Source organism: Brienomyrus brachyistius, unplaced genomic scaffold (genome assembly GCF_023856365.1).
Source record: "Brienomyrus brachyistius isolate T26 unplaced genomic scaffold, BBRACH_0.4 scaffold100, whole genome shotgun sequence".
Taxonomy (NCBI): domain Eukaryota; kingdom Metazoa; phylum Chordata; class Actinopteri; order Osteoglossiformes; family Mormyridae; genus Brienomyrus; species Brienomyrus brachyistius.
Genome location: NW_026042375.1, coordinates 379,355 through 399,152, shown reverse-complemented (window position 1 = coordinate 399,152; position 19,798 = coordinate 379,355). Strand labels below are relative to the sequence as shown.

The 19,798-nt window shown below is 45.2% G+C and overlaps 1 protein-coding gene and 1 non-coding gene across 5 annotated transcripts; one reads left to right on the top strand and one right to left on the bottom strand.

Moving 5' to 3' along the window:
- The first annotated feature begins 1,615 nt into the window (after positions 1-1,615).
- ikbke (inhibitor of nuclear factor kappa B kinase subunit epsilon) lies at positions 1,616-19,379 on the top strand. 4 transcript variants are annotated; one of them, XM_049004275.1, is made up of 21 exons: positions 1,616-1,866; positions 5,046-5,142; positions 5,248-5,385; positions 7,044-7,179; positions 8,141-8,322; positions 9,187-9,347; positions 9,733-9,843; positions 9,939-10,118; positions 12,607-12,803; positions 13,036-13,094; positions 13,333-13,424; positions 13,956-14,057; positions 14,841-14,898; positions 15,033-15,145; positions 15,708-15,784; positions 16,137-16,176; positions 16,278-16,379; positions 16,484-16,580; positions 17,208-17,299; positions 17,797-17,868; positions 18,388-19,379. In XM_049004275.1, exons 2-21 carry the CDS (start codon positions 5,053-5,055, stop codon positions 18,419-18,421), a joined length of 2,133 nt encoding a protein of 710 aa, XP_048860232.1. In that variant the 5' UTR covers positions 1,616-1,866; positions 5,046-5,052; the 3' UTR covers positions 18,422-19,379. The 4 variants fall into 4 exon arrangements, with proteins under 4 accessions (XP_048860232.1, XP_048860230.1, XP_048860233.1 ...); XM_049004273.1 differs by having other exon boundaries at positions 5,033-5,142; XM_049004276.1 differs by lacking the exon at positions 1,616-1,866 and adding an exon at positions 3,207-3,424.
- Positions 10,573-10,644, bottom strand: trnaa-ugc (transfer RNA alanine (anticodon UGC)). Its single transcript has one exon. It is a non-coding gene; the product is annotated as a tRNA-Ala (tRNA).
- Positions 19,380-19,798: the final 419 nt, after the last annotated feature.

The window sequence follows — 19,798 nt, the reverse complement described above, 5'->3', positions numbered from 1 at the left end:
CTGTGGAATTTCTTCCTCTTGCCATGTCCATAGAAATAAAACCGGCGTGTAATACTTAACACTGGGAAAGTGAGAGAACGCTGGCGTTCCCATTAGTGACCAACAGGGGGCACCTTTCCGCGCCCACATGGAGCTTGGACAAAGCCGCTTTGCAGCCAGTGGAAGCTTCTGGCCTCCTTAAGTACGCTCAAGCGTTATCCTTAACTTGTCCAAATCATGAGCAGCTCACAAGTAGGTCATTTTAAGTTCGCCATCTGCAAAGCAAAAATAGTCCATGGAGACAAAGCGATTAATCGGAATTTTAAAATAAAAAGACGGCGGCATCTTTCCTAAAAGTAAATGAGCCGCAAAGTTAATCCGCGTTTTGTTATCCGTTTTATTACATAGCTAACCCGCTATATAGGTCGCTAATTTTTAAAGCCTGTTTTTATCCCCGAGTTGTTTTTTTCACATGCGTTTCCGTCTTCATCATCACATTAAATGATAAATGAGGACTGTATTTCATACTAAAACATGGATTGTTATTGCAGATCGACATCTGAAGTGAGGGGGTCTATATAAATTCGCATATGTCAACAACTCAGCATTATAAATAACAGCGATAGCCGCTCAATTAGCGAGGAAGTCATTTCAACCCTACCCCAAAACACTGAAACACCTCCAAGCATATCAGACATTATCTCATTTTAATACCCATAAAGATAACCTAAAATCTCTACGTAGCAGTGTCGATCAGCTGTTGTGCTTTTTTGATGATAGTGTTATTTGACCTGCACTCATATAGACCTGAAAAAATGGTAAAATTTGTACCCTCACCTGCCATTGAGCTGTACCCTCAAGGGTCTGCCAATTGTACCCTTAGCTGTAGGTAAATGTACCTTTTAAGGTACAGAAATGGGCTTTGGGGGACATGGTGTTTGTACCTTTGAGATGTTCCTCAGAGTACATTGCTGTACCTTAAAAGGGTACACATTTTTACCCTTTTATCTGAGAGTGTGGTGTGACAGCAGAACCTCGGAGGATTTATTGTAACAGTTCATTCGCACTATACACAGAATGCCGTCTTTGCACATTGTCTTATTTTATGCTGTAGGTTTGTCTGCGCTTTACATACATTACTGCTGTATGCACCAGAATTTCGTCCGGGAATAAATAAAGTTCTCAGTGGCCGGACAACACCCTGTTGGCAGTCGCTTATTTATGTTAGGTGAAGACGACCCTCCCCAGGACAAACTCCCACACAAGGTGAATGACTCGGCTCTGTATTTACGGTCTGCACACCTAACGTGGTACTGCGAGGTGGCGCTACAGGCATGGAAATAAATTACAGGGAGGACGGGGGACCGTAACCCCCTCAATAAATCAAAACCGGCTAATACAATCCCCCTCCAATAATCGTGTTTCCCCCTAAATGAGTGGGGTGACATCAATGATGTAATAAACCTATTTCTAAGTTCTCTAGGCAAATAAATAATCATGCACATTTTAACTTTAGGTTCCACTGCTGGATTCTTATGTCATACTTGACGTCCTATATCCGCGGGATGTCTTGGTTATGCATTATAGTGAGTGATGCTTTGCATTTCTCTTTAAAAAAAATCTGACTTGCTGAAGTAGGAAGTCCGTAACGAAAACCGAAAGTTGCTTCAGCTGTCGGTCCCTGACTTTCAAAGTTTAAAATCTTGTTTAGCTCAGGAGCAGGAAGTAAAGAAAGGGTGGATGATGAGATGACGAGTGAGCTTGCGTGTGTATATATACGTATACCTAAAGTTTATGCCTGAAACTTTGTGCCTGGATGTAATCCTTTCTCAAAGATCGCCTTCAATGCACCTCCTGATTGCCTTGTAGCAGTGTGCGTGTTCACCGGTAAGCATTGTCACAGATAATCATTATAGAAATCATTTGTGATTAACAAATTTATTTACTTGGACAGATTTATTTTACTAACAAATTTACTTGGACAGACCAAATCAGTAGGTTTAAACCACGATTCATTTGTTAACATAATAGTAATAATAGGCCTAGTATTGGAAAACACCAGTAAATTTCCGACAGGCTGTATGTGGACTTTGGAATACTCCAAAAATCTTAAACTAGTCTTTTAATCGAGATGTATTTAATTTACCCCCGGTTTAAAGAAAAACATGTTCGTTCTCGATTGATCGATCTCTTCCTGAAAGTACACATTGAATATATAGCCAGTGCATTGCGCATTCGCCTGTTTGACACCCCTGTCAGCCGGAAGTTCATCTGGTGATCACGTATCAAACGCCGATCACGCGCCAGATCTGGGGCTTCGTGCAGCTGCCCCGCAAGTGTGATCGTGTGACGTCACACCACACCATTGTGCACCAAACTGGATCATGTGAAGCACTATAGGTCCTCAGTAAAAATGTTGCTAGGTTTTTAAGAGCTTTCTGTGTTAACAACAAAGTCAGTGTAGCTTTTCAATCATTTTGGTTGATCCAGGACACTCGTGATCCGAATGAAACTTTGTTGTGCTTTTTCTGTCTTTAAAGCCCACTGCCCTTTATTGCAGCTCCCTGTGACACCAAAGTGACACCCTTACGGTCGTTAGCCCACATCGTAACCATACACAACATCCAGAATGTGTTCCACTAAATCATATCCCGTTATGTTGACGGGTCATTGTCTTTAAAATCTCGGCTGATTTCACTATTTCTGTAAAGCAAGGAGGCTTAACGGAAACAAAGCAGGATATTTACTTTTTTTCATATAATACACACCAGTCATGCGTAGTGGCAGCGTACTCTAAATATTACCATTTTAAGCGTATACACAAGAACCATTATCATTCTGTTTTTGCATTGGATCACCTTGCATTGGCAACATAATTTAATTTATTACGCAATTTAGATCACGGTCACGTGGCAAAAAATGCATGCCGAATCTAAGGTTGAATAGAGACACTATAGTAAATATTACTAGGCCTAACTGTCGATCTACTTTAAAAACCATCATGTACCTTTCAGTACAACTTACTAATGAAACCAGATTTAAACGACTGAACGGTAATACGACGGAATATAATAATAGTAAACTTACACTGCAGCTGTAAAAATGAGCAGGCAGATATGAAGTGTAAAATGATATTATGTGAACATCCAGGAAATCCGAAAAGCAAAATATTGCCACACCTTTACTTCCTCGTAAAAAAAAAACCCCGAATTAAGACAATGTTTCGTCTTTGCTGCCATGTTTTGCGGCTACAGTAAATAAGATGAAGATGGGAAATATATTTATGCCATCTGCGTCACCGATGGCGGATTAGCGCCTTTTAAGATCTCACTTATTTGTCTGGCAGGAATTAGTCAGTTTCCTCTGACCTGCATGTAGACTTAACTTTCTGAAGAAGGACAGAGGCGAGCAGAGAAGCGTTAGTTTTTTTTAACAGCGTGTAAAGGTAAGTGCTCCTATCTAAACTCAAAGTGTTTAAACTTGGGCTATATATTATATAGAGCGCAATAGTTCCCTTGCTGGAGTAAATATGTAGCAATGCTAAGGAGTTAAATATATTTGTTGCGTAGTTTACTATAAACAATACTTGCTCAGTTACGATTGTAGGATGTAGGACTGCTTGACGTGGACCGGTAGGGTATCTGCCTGGTTACACTGGGACAGCTGCAACATGCTGGATTTTGAACAAGATCCGCAGCTCCGCTCGGAATATATAGATACAAGTATTTTTTTTAACGTTTCCCCACTTTATGAACCTGCTTTCCTTATGAGCAGAACTTCGATCTTACTCGGCAGAAACGCGCGTTGTCATAATGGTTCATCTAAAGGCGACGTGTAGTGAAAGGCAGCAGTATTAAGGTGAAATCCAGGTGATTGTGCTCGCTGTTCGGGTGTGAGCAGCTGTAACACGGTGCTACAGCCGTAGCCACGCTGAAAACGCTTCAAAGACCAGCGAAAATACATAGCTCGTGTGTTCAGTTAATAAACGCAAGAAAATGCAAACATGATTTACATTAAAAAAAAGTTTACTCTGACCTATAATATCCTTGAAGAATATTACAATCAAACACTTGTGACTGATTTTCAAAGAAGGGTTCGTCAACTAATAGCAAAATTACTGAATAATGCAACAAAAAAATTCACTTTATAGCATTACGGGTTTGTTTACATTGTAACTATGGGACCTGGCACATGCACGAGGACCGGTGTATCAAAAGTACACCTTGTTTTAAACACTTAAAAATGTATATGAACAATTTACAGAAATTATTCACCCTGATGTTAATATTAGACAGGTGGAAGAGACATTAGGTGGAAAAACGATTTATGTAAAATGTAGTGTTATGAGGGGGCGGCATGGTGGTGCAGTGGTTAGCACTGTTGCCTCACACCTCTGAGACCCAGGTTCGAGTCTCCGCCTGGGTCACGTGTGTGGAGTTTGCATGTTCTCCCCATGTCGTCATGGGGTTTCCTCCGGGTACTCTGGTTTCCCCCCCACAGTCCAAAAACATGCTGAGGCTAATTGGAGTCGCTAAATTGTCCATAGGTGTGCATGTGTGAGTGAATGGTGTGTGAGTGTGCCCTGCGATGGGCTGGCCCCCCATCCTGGGTTGTTCCCTGCCTCGTGCCCATTGCTTCCGGGATAGGCTCCGGACCCCCCCGCGACCCAATAGGATAAGCGGTTTGGAAAATGGATGGATGGATGGTAGTGTTATGATTGTACTGGCCCTGTCCAACTCAGCAGTACGCAATATCACATCAGTACCTCTCATTAGGGGAGGTTTGGCACCTGTTTTTCGTCACTTCAAGCATCTTGTGGATTTTTAACTGCTAAGAGATTCAGATGCCAGGGGCTAATTGTTATGTTTGTTTATGTGTGTATGAAACTGTATAAAATTGGCCAATACCTTTAATTTGATGCCAAGTCATATACCATACAATTTATACCGCAGCAAAACTAGTGCTAACTGTTTATTTGCATATGGGAATGATGTCTCCATTATGTGTTCATTCTTTTGTTAATGTTGGTTTTCACCATATGTTCTCACTGTAGCTCTTTTATGCAGTGCTGAAATGCTGGAGAGTACAGTTAACTACCTCTGGTCTGTGGAGGACATCCTGGGACAAGGAGCAACGGCCAGTGTGTACAAGGCCCGCAGTAAGGTACAGCACTCCAAATGCGGGAGTACACTGTGTCCACTGCCGATTCCATCACTTTGCCCTTGATTTCAGTAACTCAGCCAGTCCTCTCTGTCCCTTGTTCCTCAGAAAACGGGGGAGCTGGTCGCAGTGAAGGTCTTCAACAATGTGAGCTACAGCCGGCCATACGAGGTGCAGATGCGCGAGTTTGACATGCTGAGGAAGCTCAACCACGTCAACATCGTCAAACTCTTCGCAGTGGAGGAGGTAGGCCGCAGCAACTGCGTGCCGCTCCAGTAGACTGGCGCAAGCGTGTTGCTTTCTGGTGTTTCAATATCATGGACAGCATGGGTGCTACTGCCTCTCCTGCCAGAAATGCAATGGTTTTGCTTCTTAGCTATAGAATATAATAGCTATATTGTTATTGAAAATGCACATTCAAATCTTGTGTGCTTTCTCTGGAAATGTCACTCATTATATATAAATAATGTATATAGTTGAAGAGTAAACTAACGTGCAGTAGTGCGATCATATATTCAATTTAGCAGTTTTGTAAACAGTATTGTCACAGTATATACGGTTGAAATTAACACTTGTATAACACTTTTCAAGACAGAACCAGTGGGGAACCATTTTAATCACGTAAACCTATCTGGTGGTGAAAGGGCCACAGAGAATTCGCCTGTGGGGGAAGATTGGGAGGCCAGACCTGAAAGGGCCACAACAGGCGGTTTAGCCTGGGTGTCAGGGTACCACCCCTGTTCTTTATCAACATGTCCAGGGATCATTTATGATCTCAGAAAGTCTGGACCTTGGTTTTACATTTCGAGTGCCACTTTTACCACAGTGTCCCCATCACTGCACTGGGATCTTCACAGGATAAGCTCCCATGTTGGCCACACCAGCATCTCTGCCGCCAGCAACCATGCTTTCCTAGTTGGTCTGCCATCCAAGTGCTGGCCAGGCCCAAACCTGCTTAGCTTCAGATGGATTACTTAGTCTTAACTGCAGGTGATGTATCTCCTGACAATGAGCCAAGATGATGGCATATCCAGACACATTGGCTCTGTGTTCCCCTAACCAAAGCTAATAGCCGTGAATGAGCCAAGATGGCGGTGTGTCCAGACGCAGTGGCTCTGTGTTCCCCTAACCAAAGCTAATAGCCGTGAATGAGCCAAGATGGCGGTGTGTCCAGACGCAGTGGCTCTGTGTTCCCCTAACCAAAGCTAATAGCCGTGAATTACCCAAGATGGTGGTGTGTCCAGACGCAGTGGCTCTGTGTTCCCCTAACCAAAGCTAATAGCCGTGAATTACCCAAGATGGTGGTGTGTCCAGACGCAGTGGCTCTGTGTTCCCCTAACCAAAGCTAATACCCATGAATGAATATAGAAGTGAATATATGGAGTGTCTGGACTGCAGTTGCATGAAGAGGTTTTACTCTTGGGTGGTGGCATTGCACCACCTAAGCATGTTCTTTGGAAATATTTTCCTATATGTCAGTCTCTTTTGAAGACCTCGCTTGCCAGGCTTGGTGAGTGTCTTACTGGGAGGTGGTGTACGAACCCTGAGTGATTGTATTCACTTCTCAGCTACAAGCTGCTCTGGCTTTTACTGCTCTTTGCATTTGCAAAAGCAGGTGGAACCTTGCGCTCCCTTGTCTTTGTTTAGTCAAAGCTCCATAAAGTCCAGATTTAGTTCTGCAAGGGGTTACGCACTCAGAGTCAGAGTCCAAGTGGTGACCTTGCTGCTTTTCTCCTTGGAAAAGGTGCTGAACATGGATCACCATGGTAACATATGCAGCTCGGAGTTCTGGTGAAGTGTGGAATGCAAAAGCCGTGAAGCAGTTTGGGTAAAAACATCTGCTGGCTGGTCAGGTGGCCCATGTGGAATCTGGCTTTTATCTGCTCTTATCTCCCGTGCGTCAGATGCACCATAACGCCAAGCAGAAGGTGCTGGTGATGGAGTTCTGCTCTGGGGGCAGTCTGCTCAGCCTACTAGAGGAACCGGTGAATGGCTTCGGGCTGCCCGAGTCAGAATTCCTCATCATGCTGCAGTGTGTTGGTATGTAACAGCTTTTGTAGAATCCATCCATCCATCCATCCATCCATCCATCCATCCATCCATCCATCCATCCATCTTCTATTCACTTATCCAATACAGGGTTGTGGCTGTTAGTTTCATTAAGTCCTTTATAAAACAGCTTTGTATGAAAGAATTCTTTCCAGGGATCAATAAAGTACATTCTCTTTAATTGCACTTCTCAGAGAAAACAGCATTTTTTTTAATCAGCAAAAACAGATTCCTAGATGCAGGCTGGAGCAGGATGGCTGTGGGAACCATAGACAGAGTGACAGTCTCTCATAAGTAAGGAGAGCCTGGGATCAGAGATCAGTGTCAGGCAGCATCTAGCATCCCTGCTGTGGTTGGGGTTGCAGGCCTTTGCTCAAAGGCCCGCTGGTGACATGACTGCTCATCTGGCCTTGGGATTTGAGTCTCCTGGAGACAGACAGACCCGAAACCCACAGAGCAACACATCAGCCCATAATCTGTGAATGATTTCATGAGCTAAAACATTAAAGCTCTTTAAGTAATAGAATGTAATGCAATATTTCTTTGAGTGCAATTCCACAGTGTTGTGCATATATTTATATTTATATATCCACTCTGTACATGTATAGTTTTTATCCTATTGTTTTTCATTTTTGCTGCTTGTACTCTCTTGTACTGTCCACTTTCTGTCGTAACAATGCAAATTTCCCACTTGTGGGACTAATAATAAAGGATTATCGTTATCTTATCGTTATCTTATTGTTATCTTATCGTTATCTTTTCGTTATCATCGTTATCTTTATCTTATCCTTATCGTTGTCTTATCTTTATCTTTATCTTTATCTTATCTTATCTTATGTAGGATTTGTGCCCAACTCCACCCAATCATAGGGGAGAATACTTCACTGATCCCCAAAGTGAACGTGTGGTATAAGGTGTGTGGTGCCACTTGTACTTGTCGTGTCCCGTGCAGTTCATGGCATGAACCACCTGCGGGAGAACGGCGTGGTCCACCGGGACATCAAGCCGGGCAACATCATGCGTCTGGTGGGTGACGATGGCCGCTCTGTCTACAAGCTGACAGACTTCGGCGCCGCCCGTGAGCTGGAGGATGATGAGAAGTTCCTCTCCATCTACGGCACGGAAGAGTACTTGGTGAGGGAGGTCAGAGGTCGCGGCGCTCTGAAGGCTGGGAAAGAGGGTGCTGTCTTGTGCGACCGAGGCTGTCGTCATGACCTATGCAGGCCGTATCATTCAGATCGCGAGTTTGGTTTTATATCATTGTTTAAAAACACAGATAGTATTAATTCAGTTACTGCTGAAGTACAAATCATGAACAAATACAGTAGCTCCTTGAGATACAAGAGGTGCCATGATTCATTAATGATGGACAAACATGAGATCAGTATTTCACATGTATTATTCATTGCTTGTTCCTTCAGGAGTTCCTTTACTAGGGTTCACAGAATTAACAGGTATGGTGACACATACAGTAACTGCTTGGGATAAAAGATGCATCGTGATTCATTAATGATGGATTAACATGAGACCAGTATGTAATGAAGACTTTTGTGGTTAATTAATACACAAGTAAGAGCAGTGTGTATTTGTGCCCCCTAAAGTAAAGTGATACTGTGAAACATTTTCAGGTTCTTAATTAATCTGTCCATCATCTAACCACTTAGCCTGGGTAGGGGCTGGATGAGAGCCGATCCCAGGCAGCATAGGGCACTAGCCTGGGGGATTCCTTGGATGGGTCCTTCACAAGGCAACACATGCACAGTCAATCATACACTCTGGGCAATTTTAGAGATTCCTGGGACAGGCTCCAATTCTCCATTTCTGGGAAATTCTTGCTTTGTGAAAGTGAAAATGCAGTACAGCAATACAACAACCCTAGTATTCACAGTTCACCAAACAGTGACATTTTCTGCGGAATGTTCTTGGGTGCTTTTCCTTCGAAGAGTGAGGAGAACAGAGAGCTGAGGAGAGTTCCTACTTCCCTGCCTGTGTCTGCAGCACCCTGACATGTACGAGCGAGCCGTCCTGAGGAAGCCCCAGCAGAAGGCTTACGGCGTCACCGTGGACCTCTGGAGCATCGGGGTCACCTTCTACCACGCGGCCACCGGCAGCCTGCCCTTCGTGCCCTTTGGGGGCCCACGCAGCAACAAACAGATCATGTAGGCTGCTCCTGGGTCCTCCTCCCAGCACCCCCTACTGGCATTCATCCCGTCTTTACCAGAGTGCTCAGATCTCTTCAACAACTACCTGGCTCCTGCTGATAAAACCTTGTTCGGTTTCCCAGAATCCTGCTGTATATTGGAAAGCGTTTTGCTTATAGTCAGCGCATGAGGTGGGGCCTGTACCCGTCGATACATGGTAGCGGCAGCTCTTCGTTTGTTTCTTCAGAGTGCCGGCGCTGAATAACGAGGGCAGTTCTGGCGCCTGGTTTTTCCCCCACATCAAGGACTACTTTTAGCTGAAAGCATCCGTAATCCATGTCAGCGTAGTCGATGGTGGCTGGCCTGAGGCAGCAGAAGGTGTACTCTGTTTCATGCCCTTTAGGTACAAGATTACCACTGAGAAGCCGACGGGGGCCATTGCTGGGGTACAGAGGGTGAAAGACGGTCCCATCGAGTGGAGCTACCAGTTGCCATCCTGTTGCCAGCTCTCTGAGTGAGTGCCCACCTCCCCCCAGACATTCTTCTCTCCCTTAGCCTCTTACTGTCCAACTTCAGTGACCCCCCCCTCCTCCTTCTTTGGCTCTCCAGGGGCCTCAAGGCCCAGCTGGTCCCAGTACTTGCTAACATTCTGGAAGCCAACCAGGATAAATGCTGGGGCTTTGACCAGTTCTTCGCGGAGACCACGGGCATCCTCCACCGCGTGCCCGTCCATGTCTTCTCCCTTCAGCAAGCCACCATGCTTCGCATCTACATCCACTTCTACAACACGTGAGTCCAGGCCCATGACCTACCTCTGCCTCACAGCACTATTTCTCAGTCCAGTCCTCAGGGACCCCGTGATTCTCCACATTTTTTCTCTCTCCCGGCTCCCAGTACACTTGAACCAAACAAACAAGCAACCAGGAGCACCATATACCAGGTACAAGTGATTTGGAAACTGGGAGGGAGCAAAAGTGTGGTTTGTTCAGTGTTTATTTAGCATCCTCTTTTATCCATAATAACGTATGATTGAGAAACTGGGGTTGGATACTCCCTGGAGCAATGGGGGGGAGGGGGGGTGAGCCTTACTCACGTGACCAATTGTGACATCACTCTGCTGACCATGGGATGTGATCCAGCAAACTTCCAATTACAGGCACACCTGATGACCCACATATCACCCCCAAAAGAGATGTACAAGCGAGACAGACAGTATATCAGACAGTTTGCTGAGTGGTTAGAGTGAGGATGCTGGGAATTAAACCCAGAATGTCATGCATGCACAGCATGTGCTCTACCACTGAGCTACATCCCCCATAGAGACAGACGCGGCCACTGTTAGGGACCAGGGACGCATCACAAAAGTGAATGTGTACAATTTACTTATTAAATGAGTGAGAGATTGTGGTTATGCTAGGGAATATTACCCTTGTAGCTATGTATGGAAGGTACAGTCACTGCAGCACAACCTGTTCCTGGCTCAGACATCGTCAGGGCTGAAAGTGCAGTGTTTGCCTTTTTCCGTTATTGACTTTTCAGAATTTAATGTGCACATAAACGCTTCACCAACTTTTAATGGAGTAAACACTGAGTGTGATCTTCCATGGCGTTGTTATTTTTGTCGATGCCGTAATAGATTGCAGTGTTGTAAATTGCAGTAGAAATCAATCGTTTTGTCATTAAAGGTCCTCATAGATTATTAAAAATCATGACACAATCGAATTACATTGAGTTTTATATTTCATATTATATCTTCAGACCTGCAGTGTGCAGTGTAGTGCTATTGTAATGTCACCTTTGGATTTTTCACATTATGATATAGAAATGTAATAGTATTGTCATTTATATCCTGGTCTACATGTATTTTTTTTTGTTGTACCATCTATGTATCTGAATGAGACTGTATGAGGAAAAGCAAATAAATATCTCTAGGTGAGAGTATATGGCTATTAACAATATATAAAATATAAATGGATCACAATGTACATAAGTATAATAGTATAAAAGTGTTCCTCTTTAGCAGTAGAGTGAATCTGTGTACATGCAGTGTGACATGAATCTGTGTACATGCAGTGTCACATGAATATGTACACATCTCTGTGAAATGAATGTGTGTGCATGCAGTGTCACATGAATCTGTACACATCTCTGTGAAATGAATCTGTGTACATGCAGCATCATATGAATCTGTGTACATGCAGTGTCACATGAATCTGTACACATCTCTGTAAAATGAATCTGTGTACATGCAGTGTCACATAAATCTGTGTACATGCAGTGTCACATGAATCTGTACACATCTCTGTGAAATGAATCTGTGTACATGCAGCATCATATGAATCTGTGTACATGCAGTGTCACATGAATCTGTACACATCTCTGTGAAATGAATCTGTGTACATGCAGTGTCACATGAATCTGTACACATCTCTGTGAAATGAATCTGTGTACATGCAGCATCATATGAATCTGTGTACATGCAGTGTCACATGAATCTGTACACATCTCTGTGAAATGAATCTGTGTACATGCAGTGTCACATGAATCTGTACACATCTCTGTAAAATGAATCTGTGTACATGCAGTGTCACATAAATCTGTGTACATGCAGTGTCACATGAATCTGTACACATCTCTGTGAAATGAATCTGTGTACATGCAGTGTCACATAAATCTGTGTACATGCAGTGTCACATGAATCTGTACACATCTCTGTAAAATGAATCTGTGTACATGCAGTGTCACATAAACCTGTGTACATACAGTGTCACATGCATCTGTACACATCTCTGTGAAATGAATCTGTGTACATGCAGTGTCACATAAATCTGTGTACATGCAGTGTCACATGAATCTGTGTTCATGCGGTGTGACAGGAATTTATGTACACATCTCTGTAAAATGAATCTGTGTACCTGCAGGATCAAATGTAGGAAGGAACCAGGGAACCTGCTTAGTTATAAGGGGAGGGGGGTATTCACAGTGTGTTTGGAACAGTGAGGGGTCTGGGGGAGGGGGAGGTCCGTGAGGGTTGTGGTGTCTCCGGACAGAGCCTCCAGGGTTCAGGCTGGCAGTTGTCTCTCGGCATAAGCATTAGGAGGTGAGACCAGAGCAGAGTCCTTCAGTAATGTGGCCTGTCTGAGGGCCTCCAAGGGCACTGCACTAAAACGTATGAGCAGCAAAGCAACAGTGCTCCAGAATGAGCTGTAACATAATAACCAGGTTTGTCTTCTGGATCCATTCATCTAGTCACCTTCCTTCTGTCGCCTCATTCCAGGGCTTCCATCTTTTTTGAGGAGGTGCAGCGGCAGACCAAGATTAGCCCTGAGTTCCAGCAATACCTCTTCCAAGGACACAGCCTCATTCTGGAACCCTCCATGAAGGTGGTCAACTTCCCGCCGACCACAACAGATCGGCCCATCTTCCTATTCAGCCGCCGGCCGGAGAAGATAGTGGGACTGACCCACAAAGAGCGTAAGACCAACACTTGCCCATGTTTACTGTAAGAAAAAAAATTTTGAGATGAAGAGACTAAGCTGGAATGCTGGGCTTGGCTAAGACTACGGTCAGGTGGATAGGCTTGGGGAAGCTTAATGGCTGTATGGACAACGTGCTTAGGAGCAGAGGGGGCCACCAGGCAGCCCGTAAAACGATCACAGCTGCACGCCTAAGTTCCTTGATTTGTATTCCTTTCTTCTGCCTGCAGCTGACATGCCGAGCATGCCTGCGAAGTTCGACGTCATAGCCGACTCCAGCTTTTCGAAGGTAGGCCATCGCCGAGCCAGAGCACGCGTTACGTTGTGATCCGTATCAGAGGAAGCCGAGTCTGGTTTTTCAGATTGTAAAGAGCACCATTTCATTTAGTATATGATTGGCCAAGGAGATATCAGGTAGGGCAAACTGGTGAAGGGAAGCCTGGTTCTCAGGAACTAGTTTTGGACAATCAAGAGTCCCTTGTGACTTATTTCAGAACCGACTGTTGATCACGTGGTCTCACTTCTAGGCCGTCCTGGGTATCATCCACCAGTATTTAAGGATAGGCCACTCGTTACAGAAGTGTCAGGAGCTGATTCTACAGGGATTCTATTGCTACTTGTGAGTATGGGAGTACAAGAAGAGGGTGATGATGTTTTAATGAAACACCTAGGAAGTGCGTGTTGCCAGGGTAACTCCCTGTCACCCAGGTAACATCAATTATGGTCTGTTCTTAGGGTAGACAGATCCTGATTCCTAGGATCGTTCACCTTCTGCTTTTGCTGCAAATTATCACTGGCATGTAAAATACAAAATTTAACATTGTCCGTATCATGTGCTTATTTCCAGATGGGATGTCTAGAGTTAATGGTTTCGTTTTTTAGTTTTTTGTAGAGCTTTGTGTTTTTTTTTTTGTTAAAGCAGTTGAGATTAATTTATTGCTCATGGCTACAGTAATACTGCCTTGAATGTTTACTGCTCTCCCTACAGCTCTAGAATTGTAGGCTGATCAGTGTCGCATGAGAGCACAAACTAGCTTTGTTAGCATTTAACCAAAGGCCTGGCAGGTTCCCCACCTGCTGCAGTGCCAACTCTGTGCCAGTGGGAAGAAAGGCCCCGTTTTGACTGCCTGGTTTGTGTGCCCATTTCCAGCGAGATGGTCCTTACAGAATGCAACAGCACGCTGCACAAGATCAGCATCGTCAACATGAAGCTGGTCTCCTGTCTGCAGGTGGAGGACAAGCTGTCCAAGTTGTGAGTGCGATGGATTAACTGGTGGCGGGTGGCCCTTGGTTTGCAAGACCCCGGCAAACTGTGAACGGGGACATTCCTTCAGATGGGGAAGGAGGTCACTTGTATCAGTTGGGCCATTGCAGCTTGCTGTTGTAAGCTGCATATAACAAACCTGCACCAAAACATGCGATGATTCTGTAGCTGCTCTCTTTAGTGCGACCCTCTACTTGTGCCATTCCTGTTCAGAATAATACCGTTTAAGCGCACATGATAATCACTTAAAGTCCAAAGCGGTGCACAAAAGCTTAGGCAGTGGGAACTGGGTCAGCCAGGACCTTGTGTTGATATAATCACTGCGGTGGCCATGAGATTTGAACCCACAACCTTCCACCCAAGAACACTAATGCCTAACATACTCAGCTATTCACCTGACCTATTTTCTCGGATAGTATGATAGTGGGGTTGGATAAATCCGTATCATGGTCATTGTTGAAGCCATCGGCGTTCCCCATCCTCTCCCAGCTGGCAAATTTTTATTTTGTTGAGGGGCCAATCACACAACTATTAATAGAAAACTCCCCATTCCCACGTCAACAAAATATATCAAGGCGGACCCCCCCAAGCATTAAGTGATGCTCCTGGAGCCCTTATGATGCGGCATTTCGGCAGGTGTCTTTCAGCCTCTGGCAAACGCGAAGCCTTGACCCCCTCAGCATAAGCAGTATGGTTTCACCCGTGCCAGACAGAGGAATTCCCACCAGTTGGATGGCAGAGATAAAACTGTCCCACATCCTCTCCTTTCAGGGGCCAGTCTCATGGGGACCTGCCAGACCTTATGGACAACAGGAAGAAGCTAAAACTGGTGATTACACGCTGCTCTCCTTGTCATATACACCGGGAGTCCAGCGCTCGGAGGGATGGGTCATATGCTCCTCCCGGGGTAGGGGGATGTGCCGGGATGGAGCTGGTACTGATCCGGTGGCCCTGGTTCTTCAGATACAGGAGGACCTTCCCGTGTACTGCAATAGCATCCGGGACTTTCACACCAAGCTGGACCACCTGCACGTGCAGCTGGCGAAGCGCATGGAGACACTGGCCGAAGACAAAAGGTAAGGCATGTGTGTCAGCAGGCCGTGGCCAATCTGAATGGGCTGTACAGGGGTTAAAGGTCAGCGGGGCAGTTGAATGGATGCACTGCACAAGGAAGTGTTTCTGAGATGGATCTGTTAGCACATTTCCAGTGTGTATTTCGAGCAGTGATGTGTTGCTTTAGCTGCCATACCATGCAGTGTATATTCTGCTGCTCTACACTGCCTGGGATAGGCTACAGGTCCTCTGTGTGTCTGTCCAAGATTAGCAGTGGGATGGATGGATGGATGGATCCTGTTTTTTGTTTTCTTGTCTGACTTGTGAGACAGAAGTATTTTGCCATTTTCCCCATCTGGATATTTAATGAATTTACATATATATTGATAGGTATTTATGGAGCAATTTTGTCTAAACAGTGCCCCCTAGGGCTCAACAAGAATACTCCTTCTGGGCGTCAAACACAAAGCCTATCGGTGTTATCGCTGCAGCATGTGGTTGTGTTGTTAAGGCCTGGCAGTGGAGAGCTGGGGTGCTTCAGAAGATTCCTAACAATTAATCTCTGACCCTCTCTGTTTGCTTCAGCATACAGAAGATGGAGGTCTTGCTGGAGAAGATCACGCAGGTGCACCAGCAGTACAGGAAGGACAGAGCTGTAGGCAGTAAGTGTACCTACTCCACGGTGCATTTTCTCTCCTTAGAGGATGGCTTTTAATTGAAATGAGACCCTGCTCTGCAGCGAAGCCTGCCAGGGGGAGATTAGACGATCACACCACTGGATTTACTGCAGCCATTATGCCAGGAAAGCAGTGCAGCTACTGCCTGCATTATCTGATAGTAGGAAAATGAGAATTTCAGGCCGGCGCCCTGGAGCGCAAAGCGCGTGTGTCAGCACGTAATGCCAGAGGGCAGTAAATTTTACCCTCCTGAGATAAGCTCTTTTCAAACTTTTCCGAACATAAATGTATAGCAAAACAGCAAAGAACTTGTGCTTCATTTTCTTTTCCCGTACAGAGCTGAACTACAATGACGAACAGATTCACAAATTTGAGAAGTAAGGCTTGGACGTAGTGTTTTTAAAAGCCAGTAGCTGATGTGTTCGCATGATTGCTTTTCAAAATCGCCGGCTTGTTTCTCGCGTGGTTCTGTTCGCAGGATAAACTTGTCCAACAATATCAAGAAGGTGAAGTCTCTCTTCCGGGATGTCTGCTCGCAGAAATACCATGATGTCCTGGCCTTAGCTGGAGCCTGGACCAGGTGAGCGCCGTTGAACCTCCTGCCAGCCGGTTTGTGGTGTGGGATTTCCTTATTTGTCAAATTAATGACCAGTGCACCATTGTGTGGCCGTTCCCATTCTGCAGCGAGCTCCACGAGATCCAGCTGCACCTAAAGGACTATGGCGTTTGCTTCATTCAGATCATGGAGGACCTACAAGTGTGTGAACAGTGCCAAAGCAAGGTGAGCTACCTCCAGCCCTGAATATGTTTCTTTATGGTTTCAGGGGTCTCCATTTGCGCTCTCCATAGATGTTTCAAAAATTAATTGCTGGCAAATACAGTCAGAAGATCAGGTTAGCAGGACACACTGCTTCAGCGTCTCCTAAATAAGGCACTTGTTTCTGTGATATTTAGTGTAATGACTGGTTATGGCCAACAGGTGGCCTCAGGGGCCCTAGACAAATGCATGGTTTGAGTAGTAGTAAAAGCTGCCGCTGGGTGTGTTTTGGTGGGAGGCAAATGGAGAGACCTAGCTAGGCATTCAGTAGCCCTCCTTGGTGTTGATTTGCCGAGGCCGAGTCGGCCAGATAATCAGGCCCATAAAGATTACTCATGTCTGTTTACGTTTGGGGACCTGATGCCGGGATCCTGCCTGTTTAAGGAACGTGAAAAACACACCTAATTAAAAGGACAACGGACATGCAGTTACTTGCCACGACCTTGAAAAACAGCATCTCATCTCTCTTGCCATGATACTGACCAAAAGCTTTGTTTGTTTTCGTGAGTTTTCACAGAGAGAGGAATTGCTGAAACTAACATCTGTGAAAATGACGTTTTAGTAGCAGATCCTGTGCTTTATTGCTCCCAGGTCCTGGACAGAGCCCTGCTCCGGCTACAGCAGATGCAGGCGGTGACAGAGCCCTCAGACTGTCCGCGGGACAAGGATCACATGATCCGGAGGTGGGCAGGACGGCGGTCAGCTGGGTGTCCCTAAGCGCAGCGACCACGAAGGGAATTAGGGGCGTCGTACAACCCAAAGGGTGAAATGGGTTAACGGTCCTAATTAAGTCATGTATTAAGAGTAATAGGTTGTAGATTTAATTTATTTAGTAGACACTATTATCCAAAGTGATGTATGATTGAGAACGCAGGGTCAGACAGTCCCTGGAGCAATGGGAGGTCAAGGTTCTTGTCCAAGGGTCAAAAGCTGAAATCACCATGCAGATTTCGGTATTTGAACCAGAAACCTTCCGATGATCCCAGCATTCTAACCTGCTGAACCACACATCACCCCCTTATGTGAGGCGACTGACCAACACAACATAACGTCAACGTCAAGATTTTCCAAATGCAAACCTAACCCTTCATGGACAAACTGGGCAGTCTCTCGCTCATTTTGCTGCACCGTTCCATTTGCGAGGCTTGTCACGGAGCTGAGAGTCTCCCTCCTGTCGTAGGATGAACCAGCTGAAGGACGAGATGCAGTTGGTGGCACTGGAGTTACAGCACAACAACAGCATCATTGAGAGGTACGGTGTCAACGGGGCCGGCACTGCCGTCTGCCAGCGCAGCCTCCCGACAATCACCTTTTGTTTTATAGAACCTGTGCTTCGGAAGGGAACTGCTCGGAGAATGAGTTTGTTTTTCGAATATGTGGGCGGAAACACAGAAAAGCATAAAGGAACCTTTCTCTCACTCCAGTTTATTTTCTCAGTTTGATTTTTATATAGCTGCATTCACAAAACAGCAGATGTAGCAATATATCATAAGGAGATGTGAGAAGGTCAAGTTCTGCATACTGCAGGCCTGGGCCACACGTTTACAGAGATACATGGAAAGGTCCGCGAGGGAAAAACCCAGAGGATGGCGGAAGAAGCAAAGTAGTGTTATCCCTGTCGTCGTTTGTTATCTTGAATCAGTTGTTCATGTTGTTGGTCTCGGAGCAAAGTCGATTGCTAGACCTGTTGCATCCATTGTTCATCTGAAATTTCAACCTTGTTCATTTGGGGGAGATTCTTTAGTGCTGTGTATCCCTGCCATTTCTGCAGCTTGGGAGTGATGAACAAAGGTCCAGAGGTCTGACTGCACACAGGATTGTGGGTCATCATGGAGAAAGGTCCGCAGATGATGGAAGAACGTTCTGGAAGTCGCAAGGAGAGGTCAAATGGGCGGCACGAGATTAGGTCACAGTGTTCAGAGACATATGCCTCCGTAATTTCTTTAATAAAATATATTTGGGTTAAATGTCTAAATATTACTGTCTCACCCTCAACCTTCTCTTCAAACCACTGACCTCCCTCCCAAAGAAATGACATCAGCATTTTTCCAGAACACTCTTATAAGCATTGATGGTTCTATCCATTTAACCTACACAATGGCCCTTTATTGCTTGACTGTAGTTCATGTTCCCAGTTGGGTCTTAAAGCTGCCAACAGGGGATTCATTTTGCCTGGAGAATCGAGTGCTCACTGGCCCCTGCTTCTGCAATAACCCTCAATCTCCTGGACAGCATGTTCAATAAGAGTCCTGCTTTGTAATTGAATGCAAGGTGGAAATTTCAAATATCCTTCAAGGGACTTGACCATCTGAATCAGCAGCCATGCATCAAGGTGCCCTGTTTAGCTGAAGCTTTAGAGACGTGCTGTTTTATTCCAGGTTGTTCTTTTACCTCTGTACGTCATTTATGACCACAGGCGTAAGACTGTAATATTTAATGTATTGACGGTGCGGTAGAGATATTGTGTTTTGTGATGCTATCAGACTTTCTGAGTTCATGTTGATTAAATTAGCTTAATCAAAATAGCGATGGCGAAAATACACCAGAAAGAGTGCGTCATAAACCCAGGGGCGCCGCTAAGGGGGGGAAAGTTGGGACAATTCTAAGGGCCCACGCCCTTTAGGGGCCCCCAGAGATCTGAATGGGTGTGGTAGGGGGGCCCAACCTCATATTTTGTCATAGGGCCCAAAATTGCTAGCGGCGCCCCTGCATAAACCTGTAAAGGTGTGTTATTTCAATAAAAGGAAGTTTTCAGTAAAACGACATCGCATTGCCTCAGTGATTCTTTAAATTAGCAGATTCTTTGCTTATGTATGACTTCAAAGGGCAGCTTATATGTTTGAAATACGGGGGATTTTTACTGTTTATTAGCGGGAGATATACATATATTTAGGGAACAAAAGACCAACTTTGAGTGAAATACCGAAGTCAGCCTTCCGTTTTGGAGACACCGCCACAGAGTTCAGCGGTATATAACCGATCACTATAGTAAAAGCGACGCAGGAGGCTTATAACCAACATGAAGGCGAAGTCAAGCACGAGTATAAAACAACACAAGCGTTATCATTAAAGCAAAAATGAACACAAATCAGAAGTAAAGTCACTCCGAGGGCAGGGGCGCAGCGGGCCGGGGCGCCTCGCAGCCGCCGGGGGATTTCAGCGGCTCAGCGCGTCATTAACAA

Coding starts and splice junctions, on each gene's coding strand:
- ikbke (XM_049004275.1), top strand. CDS start 5,053: ATGCTGGAGAGTACAGTTAACTACCTCTGGTCTGTGGAGGACATCCTG. Junction 7,180..8,140: donor CATCATGCTGCAGTGTGTTG/GTATGTAACAGC, acceptor TGTCCCGTGCAG/TTCATGGCATGAACCACCTG. Junction 17,869..18,387: donor AACAACAGCATCATTGAGAG/GTACGGTGTCAA, acceptor CCATTTCTGCAG/CTTGGGAGTGATGAACAAAG.